At 38.0% G+C, this 15,890-nt stretch overlaps 1 protein-coding gene across 1 annotated transcript; it reads right to left on the reverse strand.

Annotated features, from left to right (window-relative positions):
• Nucleotides 1-751: 751 nt before the first annotated feature.
• Nucleotides 752-12,311, reverse strand: TBK1 (TANK-binding kinase 1; the record flags this gene model as incomplete). Its single annotated transcript, XM_009080217.1, has 8 exons — nt 12,206-12,311; nt 10,284-10,424; nt 9,365-9,494; nt 8,614-8,795; nt 7,682-7,842; nt 5,759-5,869; nt 2,457-2,636; nt 752-948 (listed from the first exon to the last, which is right to left on the reverse strand). Coding segments are annotated over exons 1-8 (1,189 nt in total), but the record flags the coding sequence as incomplete, so codon positions are not given.
• Between the last annotated feature and the right edge of the window lie 3,579 nt (nt 12,312-15,890).

The raw sequence follows: 15,890 nt of genomic DNA on the forward strand, positions 1-15,890 counted from the left end.
TAAACCACGACAATCTATCAGCTAATCTCCTTTGTTCTCATGCTCATTGACTCCTTCAGAAAGTTCTGTCACAATATAAAGGCCCTGTTGATCCTTCCACAAACAGCTCACCTACCCATACCTCAGTGTGAGTGCCAGCTGGCCTGAGCAATCAGTATTTAGGACATACTGACAGAAACAACACTGCTCTCTCAACTAAAGCCATGTCTGCCAGCTCATCACTTACAAAAAAAGGCTCTATAAGCCTTTCCATGATAAGTGGAAATTCAAAGCCTTACTTTCTTTTTATTTCCTGCTATGGCATTACCTTATCTTCCAAGCAAATGCATGTTGTTAACAACTCCTCCGCTAACTGAAAGGCTAACCATATTAATGACAAAATAAAAAAACCCCACACCTTTCACTTTGTAATGGAACAAAAGAATGAACTTCGAATTACCTTCTATAATATTCCTTTCTACTTGTTAGAAGTGCCATGCTTCAAAAAAATCTCAGAACTCCATATGCAACACTACATCCTAACACAAAAATGCTCAGGTTCAAAGCAATTGGAACGTTACCAGCAGCTACTGTTTCTGTGAAAATGTGCTGGACACTCAGCAGTTTTAAGAACATTGGACTGCATGCTTAGAACTTCAGGTATCCCCGAAGAAAATTTCCAGTGCTAATTCTAATACATAATTGACATAAACCAACAATTAAATAACCTAAATTATTTACAGAATTATTTACAGACATTACTTTCATATACCTTCTTCATAGACTAATCCAACAATGTTCACAGCCTCCCTGCTTACTACAAAGATAGGATTCTCCTCAGTTGTTCTGGGAAACTGCTGTGCCAACTTGCCAGGCTCCAGTATTAAACGCCGACCTTCATATATCAGTTCTTGACTCTGAGATGGTATTTTTGTCTGTTTGTAGACCAACTCATGAAATATAGCAGCTCTATAATACAAACAACATATTCAGCAGTAGTCAGACTCACTACAATACTTCAACAAATCAGATTTTGTATTACTTAAATAAAAATTGCTTTTACTTCTGATGAATTAAGAACTGGTTTTACACATACAGAATTTGACCTAGAAATAGAAAAAAAGCAGCACACAGCCTAAGGCTCCAGGTTGCTCTGTTACAAAAATAAATGCTATTTCCTGGAAAATATCAAACTTCCTTTCTACCCGATTTTCCACCAGAGCACGTCTGTGTAAACAAACCTGCTCTGGTCTGAAGTCTGAAGGTCAGTAAAAACAGGCAACACCAGATGAAGGGAAGGAACCACACTTTAGTTTTCTCACATGACCTTTTCTTCAAAGGAGGTGGATAGTCTCTCCAGAAGAAAACTTTGTTGTCTTACATGTCAAAAAATTAAATTCAGCCTGTAGGCTTAACAGACAGCCAGACTACTTCCTGCAACAGCAGTGATAAGGAAGACCAAAGACACTTTGGAATTTTATTTCCAGCAATCAATGGATACAAAGCATAAAAATTTGTAACACCAGCACCACCCTGCAAAAATAAAACACTTCACAAAAACCAAACACCACAACAAAAAAACAAATCAACCAACCAAAGCCTCCCACAAGGAAGAAAAACCTTAAGCACACTAACTGGAAGGACCAATTTGCCTCCTGTGCAGCATCAGTACACTGTCACAGCTAGTTTATAAATAATCATACATAATAATAGAACAAGTTAAAAAACATAAAGTACTAAGAACAGTTTGAGCTACGAGCAAGATTTCTCTAAAAAAACCCAGTATCTGGGCTTTCACAAAATACAAATAACAGAACAGAAAAATTGGAAAAGGTCAGAACTGTATTTACACATTTGATGAAATAACTGTATCTGTTAGTGCATTAGAAAATAACACATTCTCTGTATTATCTGTAATTAGACAGAGAAAAGGCACTTATATTTGTCTACCTTACAGCTTTCAATAGCAGCATTTAATGATCAGGAAGTGAACCCCATATAGCTCACAATCCTAAACTGCATCAACTACCACTTCAGAACCCCTGTTAGAGTTTTATGTCAGACAAAGATGATGTGCACACTTAATATTCTTGAGGATAAGAAAAGTCAGAGTTGAACACAGTCTCTACAAAGCTATTTCGTAAATAAGTAACACACGTATGTGGGATGAGTTGGTCCATTATGAAAACAGACACAGCGTTATCATGTCAAGGATTAAGTCTGTGTTCTGTCACTAAATAGGACAAAGTTTAAGATCAGTTGATTTGATCTTCAATTTTTTTTTTTTTTGTTTTTTTTTGGTCAACATACTTCTATACACTGTGACTACGCAGGAGAACTGCATCCTTTCACTTCCTCAGATCAACAGCCAAGGAAAGGCTACTGAATTTGTAATACTGCTGATTTGAGGCCACAGTACTGTTAGCCTGAATAACAGCACAGTAATGAAAAGAGAGAGAGAGAGAGAGAAAACTTACGTATTACAGTTGTGAATATAAACTTTGTGCAAGGTCATCTGCTGTAATGAAAATATATGGATTATTATTCGGTGCAGGATGTCACTCGTCTCTGCAAAAAACTGGTCAAATCCCCAGCATTTTTCCTGGTCTGCTTCAAGAATATTCGCAAGGACAGGTGTGAGCAGGACTTGCAGACCCCTAGAGGACACCAGGGAGAGATAAGACAACTTGGATCTATTTGGAACTTTTCACCTTGAAACCAATTGCAATACTTCATTTCACTTTGTCTCATGACTGCAAATCTATTAGCCCTGAAAGAACACTCCAGTGCCTTTTTTTTCCCTGTAGTGAATAACAAAATGCTCAGTGGTAAGAATCACTGTTTTTCATTAACACACATACTTTGTCTCTTTCCTTTTTAGGCTCAACTATCAAATTTTTTTTCTTGGTATTCCAAATTTCACAGGCACTGCAAAAATGACATGCAATGTTAAAAGTCTACATAGTAGTAGTGAGGTCACCTTCTACCACTGCTGTAGCATTTTACCCAGCTCACCCATCACTCTGAAGGAAGCTACTGCCATTTATGGTTTGCTAGCATTTGAACTCAGATTATTGGTGGTTTATTTCAAATCCAGCTATTTCCATAGGATTTTTGAGCAAAGAAGAAAAGACACCACAAATGCACAGCATTATGTTGATTTGGCTCATCTGAGTGGAGGACAGCAGGACAGCTGATTTCACAAGAAGTTTGTATACTGCTACTCATGACCAGAGTCAAATAAACAAAAAATACTTACTTTTTTTTTTCTTGTTTACTAATTCAACTTGAACAGCTGGAATTGTCATGTAAAAGCCTATGTTCTTATTTTATGTCAAAGTAGTGTAGCTACATCACAGTGAAGGCCACACAGCTGATCTGCACCTCATAGATATCTGGTTCACCATGGAGAGGCCCAGACTACAGAGCAGGGATGGTAACACCCTCTGCAGCGTGTGGTGCTGGGAACCCAGACTGTCAAACTGAGCTTTCTCTAGGGCTGAGGCCAAAGCAGCACAGAGCACTCTGGCCCTGATCTGATGGATTAGCATTTGCTGGATTAAGTCCCTACCATATAGCTTCTGACACCCTCTACTAAATAAAATTACCAGATGAAAAGTAGGGACACCATTCTATGGCAACACACGTATGCTAGAATCACACCATGGAGGCTATTTAGCTATCTGCTGCTGGGTGACCTTGTTTATGAAATAACTCAAGGAAAAACATAAAGGAAGAGATCAATGCAATTCCAGAGTCACTGACTAATATACACATATAATTCTGTAATCTCACAGGAAATCTGCTCTTAATTAGTCTAAGATTTGGCAGTAGGTAAAAAGAAAAATATTGAATATGTAGAAAACACCCAAACTGTGAGGAAAATCTGCCTTCTGATTACTAGTAGGTCTACAAATGTTAACACACTCTTTGCTTGTATATTATATCCTTGGTGAGGCACATCCTTTTCCTTTAGGCCAGGTCACCCAGTTTCATGTTTCTTATTCTTCTTGCAGATATACTTAGCTGAAGGCTTTGGGAATTTTCATACGGCAATTAAAAATCCTTATTTTTATTATTTTAGATATTCTTACTGTGTATCGAGACCTTGCTCCAAGTAATTTTGTTCTATAGCAGTCTGTCCTGGACAATATTTCACCATCAGTTGAGGGATTTAAGCAATAAGCAAATTAGTACTTCATCCATCCTGCCTTATAGACTTGGCAGCTCATGCTTTCAGCATTATCATCCAAGCCTGCCACCATTAAAAAGACCCCACACTGAGCCCTCTGGTGCTCACCAATACTTTCCTTCTAAACTGGAAAGGCTAATCTCGTTTTTCATGCTGGGTCAAAGACAGCTTCTGTTCTCAAATGTCAAAAAGTCAGCTTAGCACACCTTCGACTTTGAACTGCTGGACTGGAAATGGATTAGTTAGCATGGTTTGCTAGCTGAGCTGCTTGTGTGAGCACACTATGTTGCTTTCAATCAAAATCAGCTGGGTTAGCAAAGACTCATTATTTAAATTGTCAAGACTAAGAATTAATCCTGATTGAGATGGGGCTAAATAAGTACGCCACACATGCAGCTCCAAAGAAAAATGTGCAACTATTGCCTTACAGTCATTAGCATTCTAGAAGAAAAGTCAGCTTAAATTTCTTACTTTTCTACCTTGAGCATCCGATTTGCAAGGAACTTTATGGATCCTACTCCTGTGTTATCATGAACAACTTCTCCAAAGTTCTAACGTTAAGTACACATCAAACCTGAATCCATCAGTAAAACTGGTAACATTTTTAAACAAGCTCCAGTGGCCTGTGAGCACACTGACAGCCTCTTTAGGGGTCGGTGGATGCTATGCTCAAACTCACGTTAGTACTAAACTTAAAATAGTAAATACTGTTTAAATGCTGCTTTAAAATATTACTGTGAATATAATGTGAAGATATCTAATGAAAAAATCTGCTTCTGTTATTATTTCAAGCAGTTCAATTATATGGTATAAGCAGAGGAAACGACTGAGCAGTATAATGAAAAATACATACAAATTGCAAGTTCTTCACACACTAACGAATTGATATTAACCAGACTTTGACTATATACCCCTTATGGATCTATGTATTTGGTTTTCAGAAAAGTTTGTTTCTAGAGTCTGTTCACAGAACAATTTGTTTCCGCCTTTACCAAGGAAGAGGAGTAATTTTGAAGTCCTGAAGAGGTCTCAGTAAGATAAATAGGTAAATGGGTTATAGGAGGTGTTTTGAAGGTCATACTGAAATTACATCTTCCACAGCTCTTCCTACTGATTATCATGGATATATGAAACAAAAATATGATGATAAAATTTAAAAGATACTCTAAGAACATGTTAAAATGTGCTGATGTGACATTTTTATCTGGCAAAAAGTACGCCACTGTCTTTTCTTATCATTTTCTTTCTACTGCCTAAACTTTCTCATGTCTGAAGTCACATTCTTGCAGGAAAGGTGGGCTGTCAAAGTTATTCATTCTTCATACTCATTCCTGGGGGTAATAATCTTTCATCTACTCATACCACTTCAGATTCTCAGGTACTCCTACTAGCAATCATAAAGTTACTTAGACAGATGGGAAGAAACATTAACTCGATAACCTAACAGTGGACTGTACTGATATACTGAAGAGGTCAAAAAAACCAAAGGTGCATCAGATCTTTGTTCCAGAGACACACTCCTGACAAAGTAAGAGGAAAAGCCCAATCACATAGCACTGAAACATTTTGTGAGCAGTTCAAACTTACTTTGAAAGACTACAAGAAACAGGCATCTCCCAGCTCCACTCAATTGGTCCATTTTCTGCTTTCTGTACTCCAGAAATAGCACCAGAAGGCTTTCCAGTGATTATTTTATACCTGCAATACATCATAAAAATATGTATACAGACTTCAACTACTACCTCTTACATACACATAGGTGTAGTAACTAATCCTCAAAGAGGCAGCACTATTACAAATCGAAACAACAGGTTGGCCTAAATTTGTAGATAGCTCAATAATTAGGAGGCTTCACTTACAAGCTAACAGTATAGTTCTAAAAGAGTAACAAACAAACAGCTATACTGGAGAAACAACTTTGTCTACCTCAAGCTTGGGGAACAATTTAGGAGGTATTTCCAGCATCACTGTAGGAAACCAAAGTTTTTCACAAGTGTTATTTAATCAAAGTCAATTTACTTCGATTTAGACATTAACATGACTAACTTCTAGCATGTTCCACAGCAAGAAATGACACTTAACCATGAAAAGTAGCTTGGGGATAGAGAAATTTAGAAATCTGGATGCAATTTGGTATGGCCTAACTTTGTACTGCACAGGCTACTATTTCTCAGATTTCTCATGAAATGAATCAGAAGCAACAGGCTTTTTGCAGCAGAAAATTTTAGTTGTGCTTTCCCTTTTAAGAGAACAAGGTACATACAAAACATATGTTCCTTGTTGATCTCTCAAGCAGATACAAGAATGCTGCTGCCTGTGGGAAAATCACAAGATGGGCAATTTCTTCAACTAACAAAACCGGAGTCAGCTTTACAAGATTACCAGAATGGAGATGTTATCAGTGTGTTAGAGCTCCCAAGTACCACCTTGCTTTATTTTTCAAATGCAACACACTGAACAACAGAATAGAACAACAAAGTAGAACTAGACTAAGATAAAATCCATTACAAGCATCACATCATACACACAACTTCTGTTTTCCATTCAGGAACTACCCCTATTATCCTCAGTCACAGTCCGCAACTGTGCTACTCCAAAAACGTTAGTCTCATGGGTATTGTGCACACATTTCAGAATACCATAATTTTGCCCAAATACCCAAGTTATTTACACCACAGTGCAAAACACCAGCCTAGTGCCATGCTGAAAGAAAGATGTGTCGAAAAACATCAATCTTTTGGGGGAGCTCTGATGCTTAATTCAGGTTGTAAGGTGTCACACAGTAAAATCCCCGTTGAACCACAATGTTTGTACTGATTTAGCTGGGACAGAGTTAAATTTCTTCATAGGAGCTCGTACAGGGCTGTGTTTAGGGTTTGTGACCAACAGTGTTGATAACACAGGCATGTTTTTAGCCATTGCTGAGCAGTGCTTAGACAGTGTCAAGGCCTTTTCTACTCACACTGCCCCACCAGCGAGTAAGCTCCAGGCAGGCAAGAAGTTGGAAGGGGACAAAGTAGGACAGATGACCCCAAGGGATATTCCACACCGTATGACATCATGCTCAGCAGCAGAAGCTGAGAGGGGAGAATTTGCCAGAGCGGCATTTGGTCAGGGACTGACTGGGCATCAGTTGACTGGTTGTGAGCAAATGTGTATTTTGCATTACTTGTCTTTCTTAGTTCTGTTTTCCTTTGGGATTATGGGCTGGGGGTTGGTGTTTGTTGCAGGTTTGGTTTCTTTACTTATTAAACTGTCTATAACTCAACCCAAGAGTTTTCGCATTTTTACCCTTCCAATTCTCTTCCCCATGCCACTGCAAAGAAATGAATCAGCTGTATGGTGCTCAGCTGCCTACTGGGGCTAAACCACAACAAAGTTAAAGAACATTTTTCCTCTAATATTTTCACTGTTTTAGTGTACATTGTATATGTGTAAGATTTCTTGCCAAAAAGCATTTCATGGCCTGATTTAATTTACCTACAGATAAAACTCTTCTAAATTACCTACATCACTTCCTTGTTCCTACGCGGTCCTTCAAAAGGTCGGAAAGGCAAATTCCCTGTTGCAGCATGGTAAAAGGTCACCCCTATGCTCCACAAGTCAACTGTTGCTCCGTACTTCTTCTGATGCTCTTTTCTCAAAACTGCTCGTTCATACATATCAGGATGCTAAAGAGAAAAAAGAAGTTAATAAAAAAGAAGTTAGAATTGCAACAATTAAAGAACAAAAGCCCAATCTATCCTTTCACAGCATGATAATTCTAAACTTTCAGCTCTTTAATCAAAAAGCAAAGTGAGTTTGTATTGTGGAATTTGCTTAAGCTATTCTGATAGAACATCACTAAAGTTCCTAGTAATGACAGTCACTTTAGTTAAAAGTTTGAAAAATATATTTTCAAATTCAGCTAAAGAGTGACTATTAGACTAAAGCATGACTAAAGGAGAGGAGAAAGTATTTCTTCAGATGACTTTGAAGCAACAGAAACGAAACTGAAAGAAGATCCACAGCAGAGGAGAGTATCAATTATGCTGCACATGTGGGAAATCATGCCTAAGGTGCTTGTACTGATGCTTCTCTGCCTGCCTCTCTCTGGTAACTAACGTGTCAAGCGAATCTTAGCTACACATAATGTCATCCAAGTAGCCCAAACATGACCTAAAAAATACCTACAGAGATAAAAGTAAAAGCATTCATAACCTAAATATCGTTGTTCCTACTTTCACACAACGCAACAGTTGAAGCTGGACCTGGAAATTATTTCAAGACTACTGTGCTCAGATCAGCAGAAGAACTGGCATGACTCAAGGTGAAAAATTCCAGTGGAAAGCTAGAAAAACAATTACAACACAAAGGTTTAAACACTAATTCCCAATACTAATTCACCTATGCAATTCTAATCAAACATTTCTTCAACAGAAAATTAACTCATAGGGACTTACTAAATACTCCTCTGTGCCATAGAGAGAAACAAATTGTTCATCATCTTCAAGTTCTCTTGCAGCACCAAAGTCTGTAAGTTTGTACACAGACTGACCGTCTTCGCCTATCACACGCATTATATTGCCTGGTTTGATGTCACGATGCACTATTCCATTCTCCCGGAGATGGTTCATCCCAGCCACTTTGATTCAAAAATTAAACACAGAATTTACGTACACATCTTGCTGCAGACTGCACAAACATTGAATTGTAACTCATACCAGGAAGGCGCATTTAGTTTCTCATGGGAATGAGAAAGGACACTCAATTAATAAAAAGACCAGGAGCAGAGATTATTGCTTTTGCTTTTTCCCTTTCAAACAGCTAAATTACAGCATTTCTTGCTCTCAGTAACATCCTTCCCACAAAGTAGTGGAAGAAAATTTTATAACAGGCAGGCACAGGTAAACCATACTATTTTTACAATTTACTCTTCTGAAATTATTACTAGAAGTTGGTTCAGCATATGAAAAATCACCTTGGAAAAAGCAAACAAAATAATAATATTGATGCTTTTAAACAGAAATGGCTTCTTAATGCAGCTACCTTTACCAACATAGACATAAATAAAAGACCATATGTGATCATATTAACTTGTTCAATTAGTTGAGAGTCATTTAAATCCCTCATCTCTCGCCGTTTCAAGATAAACAAAACAAGTATGAGTTTGTTTCAGTCACCAAATTAGACCAAAGAACAAAGTCTACATACCCACATCTCTCAAAACAATTAAGAACTCAGACTCTGGCAAACCAAAGGCATTAGATGGCTCCTCTAGAACTGTGTACAAACTCCCGCATGGACAAAATTCCATAACTAGTACTTTGTGTCTTGTTGTTGTCTGGAAAAATATTACAAAAGATTAAGTCTCTGACTATTGTGACAACAATGTCAAAAATTACATATATAATCACAAGATCTTAAAAAAAACCCCACAAAATCTGTAGCTATATCATAAATCCCACTCTGATGATCTTTACAAGAAATGGAGATGGATTTTTATATTGTTTCATGTATTCTAATTGGGAGATGGGAAAAAATTAAGAAAGCCTCAAGTTCTAGGCACTTAGTGGGTTGACAGCAGTACTGATAGGTGAACAAATGGGAAACTACACACCAGAAGAGCTGAGAGCACCAACTGTTTTTACTAATCTTAGCATCTGGGTCATTTCAACTGATCAGTCTTGGTTTCAGATCAACTACTGCAGATCATACTGTTATACAGTTATACATGTCCTATATAATTATTTTAGTTTGTTGCAAAGCAGAAGCATAAAGTTGTCAGGATTATTAAAATACCTCCAACTATGAGTATGTATTAAATATCCATATGTGGAGGTAGCTTAAAATTCCTAATTCATGATAAAGAAAACTTAGGACAGTGGCTACTTGGGATGGCTTTAAAAATGTGCCTATACACTGGCAGTGTCTCACCTACTGAAAGCAACAATATTCTATCAACAGCAACAACAAAAAATGGTGGTAGTTGGGTCATAGTATTTATATCACTGTATTAAGAATGTTACCATTCTTAAAAAATGTAACTGTATGTTCTATAGTTGAGGATGAAACAAAAAAAGGTTACTGTGGTTACTTCCATGTATCTCAGATCACAAGTACAATGCATTACCTCTTCTTCGATGGCAAACAATTTGACAATGTTCTTATGATTCAGTTTCTTCAATACTTCAAACTCTCGCATCTGAACATCCACAGGACGCAGGAAACTTATGCTGTTAAACACTTTGACAGCATATAAATCCCCAGTTTTCTGTTCAAAACAAACAAACTACTGATCAAAAAGAACCCAAAGAACATAAATGTACACATAGACATCATCCAAATATTTTGAGATCTTCTGTTGTGCATGTGATCATAACCAGACTAGAAATATTTCCAAATGGTATTTTGTGTTAAGGTGGAAATTAAGATTCTACTAAAAAAAATAATAAATACGTATACATTAGTTTAGCTTAGCATAGGCTAGAAGCAAACAGACTAGCAGAAAGGAAACTTGTTAGCTCACAGATTCTAAGTGCTTTTTTAGAAGAACGGGTGGTGTAAGAAAGGCTATGCATTTAAGAATTACCCATAAATTTAGCTGAAAAATAATTTTTCAGCAAGAGGTAAGCCACTTGTACAAATCAATGAGAGGCATGCACATGCTATAGCTGAGGATTTTGGCTTGCTTAAGAGACAATTTCCAGTACCTGAATGCTGCTCTCTTTCTCTACTGTTCCATTTACACTGAGAAACTAGTACCTTGTTTCTTAAAAAAAGGCACTTCTGAGCACTCATACCACTTATGCAAACTCTTCCAGCAGTTCAAACCCACATAAGTGTCAGGAGCATCGTCATGAGTTTAATCAGACTTAAGTCTTCAAGTGGGACTAAGCACCACCAAGCTCAGGCACCCACCGAACCAGATGAAGGTGCAACTCCCATCCCTCTTAGGGCAAGGAATCTCCCTGTGCCCACTCTAGCTGACATTACACTTGTCTTGTGTGCAACAGATCCTAAAGATAAGGCCTTCCTGGGCTCAGATGAGGTGTGCTGTACAGCACACTTACCCGGCACTGCTGGTGCCCAGGTAAAAGCTTTCTCTCATTGACAATAAGCTGCAGGTCACAGGCTCAGACTAGTGAGGGTGATGAGAGGTGGAACCATAAGCTTTACAGGGGAACTATTCTGTGTTGCAAATTTACTCACCTAGAAAAGCAGATTAACTGCTAAATTATTGCTTAGTGTTGCTTCACACTTAAAATATGGAACACAGAAACACTGTAGCTTACAAATAACATCGTACCAATTTCACACAGCCTATCATTACTACAAATGAACACATGTTCGCAACTACACTCACCCTCACTTTGAGACACACCAGGAAACTCATAGGAACGGAATGACCTACATAAGTAATGTCATTTTAGCCCCTCACTCAGGTTGAAACACAAACATCATCATGTCATTTACATGGCAAAAATGCTCAAAGATGTATTTTTTTGCGCTGGTTACTCATGGCACGTCACCAAGAAGGTGGTGTCCTAGACATGTACAAAGCACTGACTTACACACAAGAACTTCACTCAATATGGTAACACATTTAGAAAATTTCACAGTACAAAATCATAAATATCACCCAAACAGGCTTTAAAAGAACAGGGAAAAGCAATTAACAGACAACTTAGCAAACATAAAAATCATAGAATCATGTAATTAAAACTGGTATGCCTTTTATTCCTATTTAAATTCTCAAGCAGGGAATTTTTTTTCTCCATATAACTAAAGAACAGAGGAATGAAGAAAGAATAACAGTTAATATTCTACGAGGACAAATAATACAGCATTAAAAACAAATCCTCAGAAATAACTGTACAGAACTCTAATTCAAGAGATGAATAGTAAAAATTTAAAACTAAGGATGAATATTTACATGGATATATTTGCTTTAGGCCTAAATCTTGAACATTCCTTTGTTGATTTGAGGAATCCACTCAAATAAGAAAAAATGTAACTTATACATATTACTCAGGTCAGCAATTCCTCACAAACCTTCTGTCGCCCCCGGAAAACATTTGCAGTAGCTCCCTGTCCTAGAATGTCAGACAACAGCCAGAGGTAATTCGAAGTACTCTGCATCTTTCTTCTTTGATTAGACAGTTTTCTTCTTCACCTTAGAAACAAAGGGGTCAATACACTGAATTATAATTTAGTAAAATACAAGAAAGGGACTTATTTTAACTAGAAGGAAAAATAAAAAAACAAAACCCAAAACCTAAGCATAACTCTGAAGACATGCAGAATTAAGAACAACCAAGAAGAGGAAGAAGAGGTAAAACACAGAAAGAAAAATAAGTTCGACAATCAAAACTAATGCCATAGACAAATCACCTCTCTGTATTTAAGGTCTTTACTCCCCATACTTTGTTTGAAAAATCAACTGGAAAAGTCAATGCTTTATAATCCCTTTACTGTTGTACACAGTGTTTAAATGATACAGTAACAAAAACTATTGAAAAAGAGTCAAAAAGACACACACAAGGCCTTCTACGGAAGAAGACCTGTCATTGAATTCCATTATTCTGTATATATGACAAAGAACAGACATTAGAGATGATGGCAGATATGTATACAGATCTTCTAAATCACTTTGTCTCTGGAAGTTGCACTTCAGCACAGCTGTAAGGGAAGTGGCTAACTACTCACAAAAGATATTTTCACATGAGCTAGATACGAGCCACAATTGAGACAAGTATTTTCAGCTACTTGCTAGAACCACCAAATGCTATTGCAAGAAATTAAGGGAAATTTCTCCCATTTCTAAAACTTCACACTGCATATGTCACATGATTTCTATAGACAGCCTGGCTTCCCCACCCTTCCTGAAATGTGAACTGTCAGATACTTCAGTCTTCACAGATTCAAAAGGAAGAGGAAAAAAGAAGTTTGATTAAATTAAAATGATTAAAAACGCCATTAGAGCTGCCAGATTTCCCCCCCGCCATACAGCAGGAGCTGCAGGTGACAACCTTTAACTTTCCGGTATAATTTAAGCACTGATTTTGCCATTAAATATAGCAAAAGGGTCTAAAATCAAAGATGCAGCTTCCCAGATGTAAAGAATCTTAAGAATGCAATGGCAGGTGGAGCAGGGGAAGGTCCTACAGCAGCAGTGTTTTCTCAGCTTAGTATGGGACATTGCATGTGCCTGTGTTAACTGACAGGAAACGGCTGATACTCAAAACAAAGCAGCTTTTCCTGTACCTACAGAAGAAGAGGTATGACAGAATTTCCCCCACGTTTCTTAGAAGACGGTGACTGGCACTTTTTGAGAGCTCCCTGGTGCACAAGGTGACAGCACCAGAAGCCTCACAGCGTGCACCACGGGAGAGTGGAGCAAGCTGCACACCAGCCACCACAGCACCGCTCACCCACCCAGCTCCAGCAGCTAGCTGGAGCACACACCTTTGCACTGTTCTCATCCTACCCACACCGTGCTGCAGACAGACATTTTCTCATGACTTTGAACACATTTCTCTATGTGTAACAACTGCGGATTTCATATTTCCGTTTAGCTACTCGCTCATGTAAGGCATGAAGTTTCTTGGAAATCTGTCCCACAGCATCCAGGCAATGACATGTAGCACAGTGACACAATGCAAAGACCTGACATTACTCTAAAAGTAATTCAGAGTCATGCAGCAATGCCATCTGTAAAGTCCAGATAAAATTTTTAAGGTCTATAGAAGTAACAAAAGGTTTTATGTCAGCTCTGAACCAAAGAAACCCCATCAACACCACACCCCAAACCCTTACAACTCTCTGATAACTCTGACAAGACAATTTGCAATAAAAAAGTAAGATAACTTCTCTGACAATTACTGTAGATGCCAAGGAGCTATCTATGATATAGATACAGAAAGTAAGGAGGAGGGATGCAAGGAAATAATGCATAGCCTGCTCTATAACCCACTGGTAAAATCTTCAAATTAAAAAATTCCTCCTAATTAAAACCCTGCATGTAACAAAGCAACTGGCACCTTATCAGTGAACATGTATTTGGTCATATACTTCAAAGCAAGATTCATTAGACTCCTACCAACACACAGAAACATAACAAATCCTTACTAAGCAGACAGAAAGCGCACAGAATTTCTTCACCACTGCCTATTCGAATACCAAAAGAAAAAATTCTGCAGCCTATTAGAATTATTACACTTCCCAAAGTGAGAAAGATAAGGTAGCTTATGCACGAGATCAGCTCTTTTCCTTTATCTTCTTAATTTCTAATTAAATTTGCATAAGGTCAATGGGTAGAAACAAAATGAAAGGACAAGTCTGCAACAGATGAGCTCCAATATCATTCAGTGGATATTAAAAAAACCTCCAACACATCACTAATAGATTCTCAAGGTCTGGGTTTTTTCACTCTTAAAACTACAAATAAAAATACAGTAATATTAATCCCAGGGTACATATCCAGTGGCAAACCAAAGTCAATGTTGCAGTATTACACAATTTTTTGTCAAAAAATCACGATTATTTTTATAACAACAAAGTCTACGCTCTTTTGGCAGCGTCTTCACTTTCAAGATATAAAGTCTCATTCAGGTTTAATCTTCAAATTATAACAATATGACTGAACAATATATATAACATGTTAGAGTTCCTTTGATTCAATAGTTTTTTGTTCTTTGATGGATTCAGAACTGATCACTGCTAAACACTCAACATGTCAAGTTTTCTTTACATGTCTTCCATTATCTTCCTAAATAAAGTCACTAAATTTCCTATTAAAAAAATATCTCTAACTGTATGACTAGTCCTATCACTAGATTTAATGCTGAAGTTTCTGTTTCTGCCTATCTCACTTGCAGTCATTAACCCTGGTATTAGATGAGTCAGAAGTTCTTCATATATATCTAAAGAAATTACTACTACTGGAAGTTTTATTTATTATCCTCCATGGCTCACTAGCATTTCAAGGGTTTGGGAGCTGCTTTTTGTTGTTTGTTTTTTTTTAATTGAGTATTTTTCTGCTTCTGGTCATGGTACTAGTTTTTAATTTATCAGTAGAGGGGATTGTAATAGAAAAAGACTGCATTGCTCAAATGATTTTTTTTTAACTCCCAGTGCTACGAAGCAGGGGTACTGACTGCTTCTGATTAACACGAAGAGGTTTGCTGTAGTAACCTCAGGCAGGATAACCACACAAAGCAGGTTTGGTTCCCCTGATAACAGCTGCAATGTACAAGTTCACCAGGCAAGCAGGGGCAGATGATAAGGTTAGAGTAAAGGTTCTTTCTGTCTACAGACAAGAAGATCCTATATACGGCAAAGCCAAGAGGCAACGTCTAAATAAATCTTATATTAGTATTTACAGTCTGGTAAATATAAAGGTTGTATACTGCCCTCCATGGCCTCTCCTAACGCCTTGAAAAGACGCTTCTCCCCATAAAGTTCCTGTTTCCTCAGCTAACTTCCTTACGGGAGTTTCCAGCCCAACAGCTGGGATCTGAGTCATCCAAACACACTGCCCTCGGCCACGCCACCCCTCGGAGAGCAGCACACGCTGCCAAAGGCACCGAAAACAAACGGCAAGCCCAGCTCCAGTGCCGCTCGTCACCACCGCTCTCGGCATGCCCCCGAACGCAGCGGGAAAGAGGACTCGGCCTGCCCGGGACTGCAGCCCCTGGACAGCTACGGAGAGTCACGGTCTCGCCCGAGCGACCCCCCA

The sequence above is a fragment of the Acanthisitta chloris genome, unplaced genomic scaffold (assembly GCF_000695815.1).
Source record: "Acanthisitta chloris isolate BGI_N310 unplaced genomic scaffold, ASM69581v1 Scaffold15088, whole genome shotgun sequence".
Taxonomy (NCBI): Eukaryota; Metazoa; Chordata; class Aves; order Passeriformes; family Acanthisittidae; genus Acanthisitta; species Acanthisitta chloris.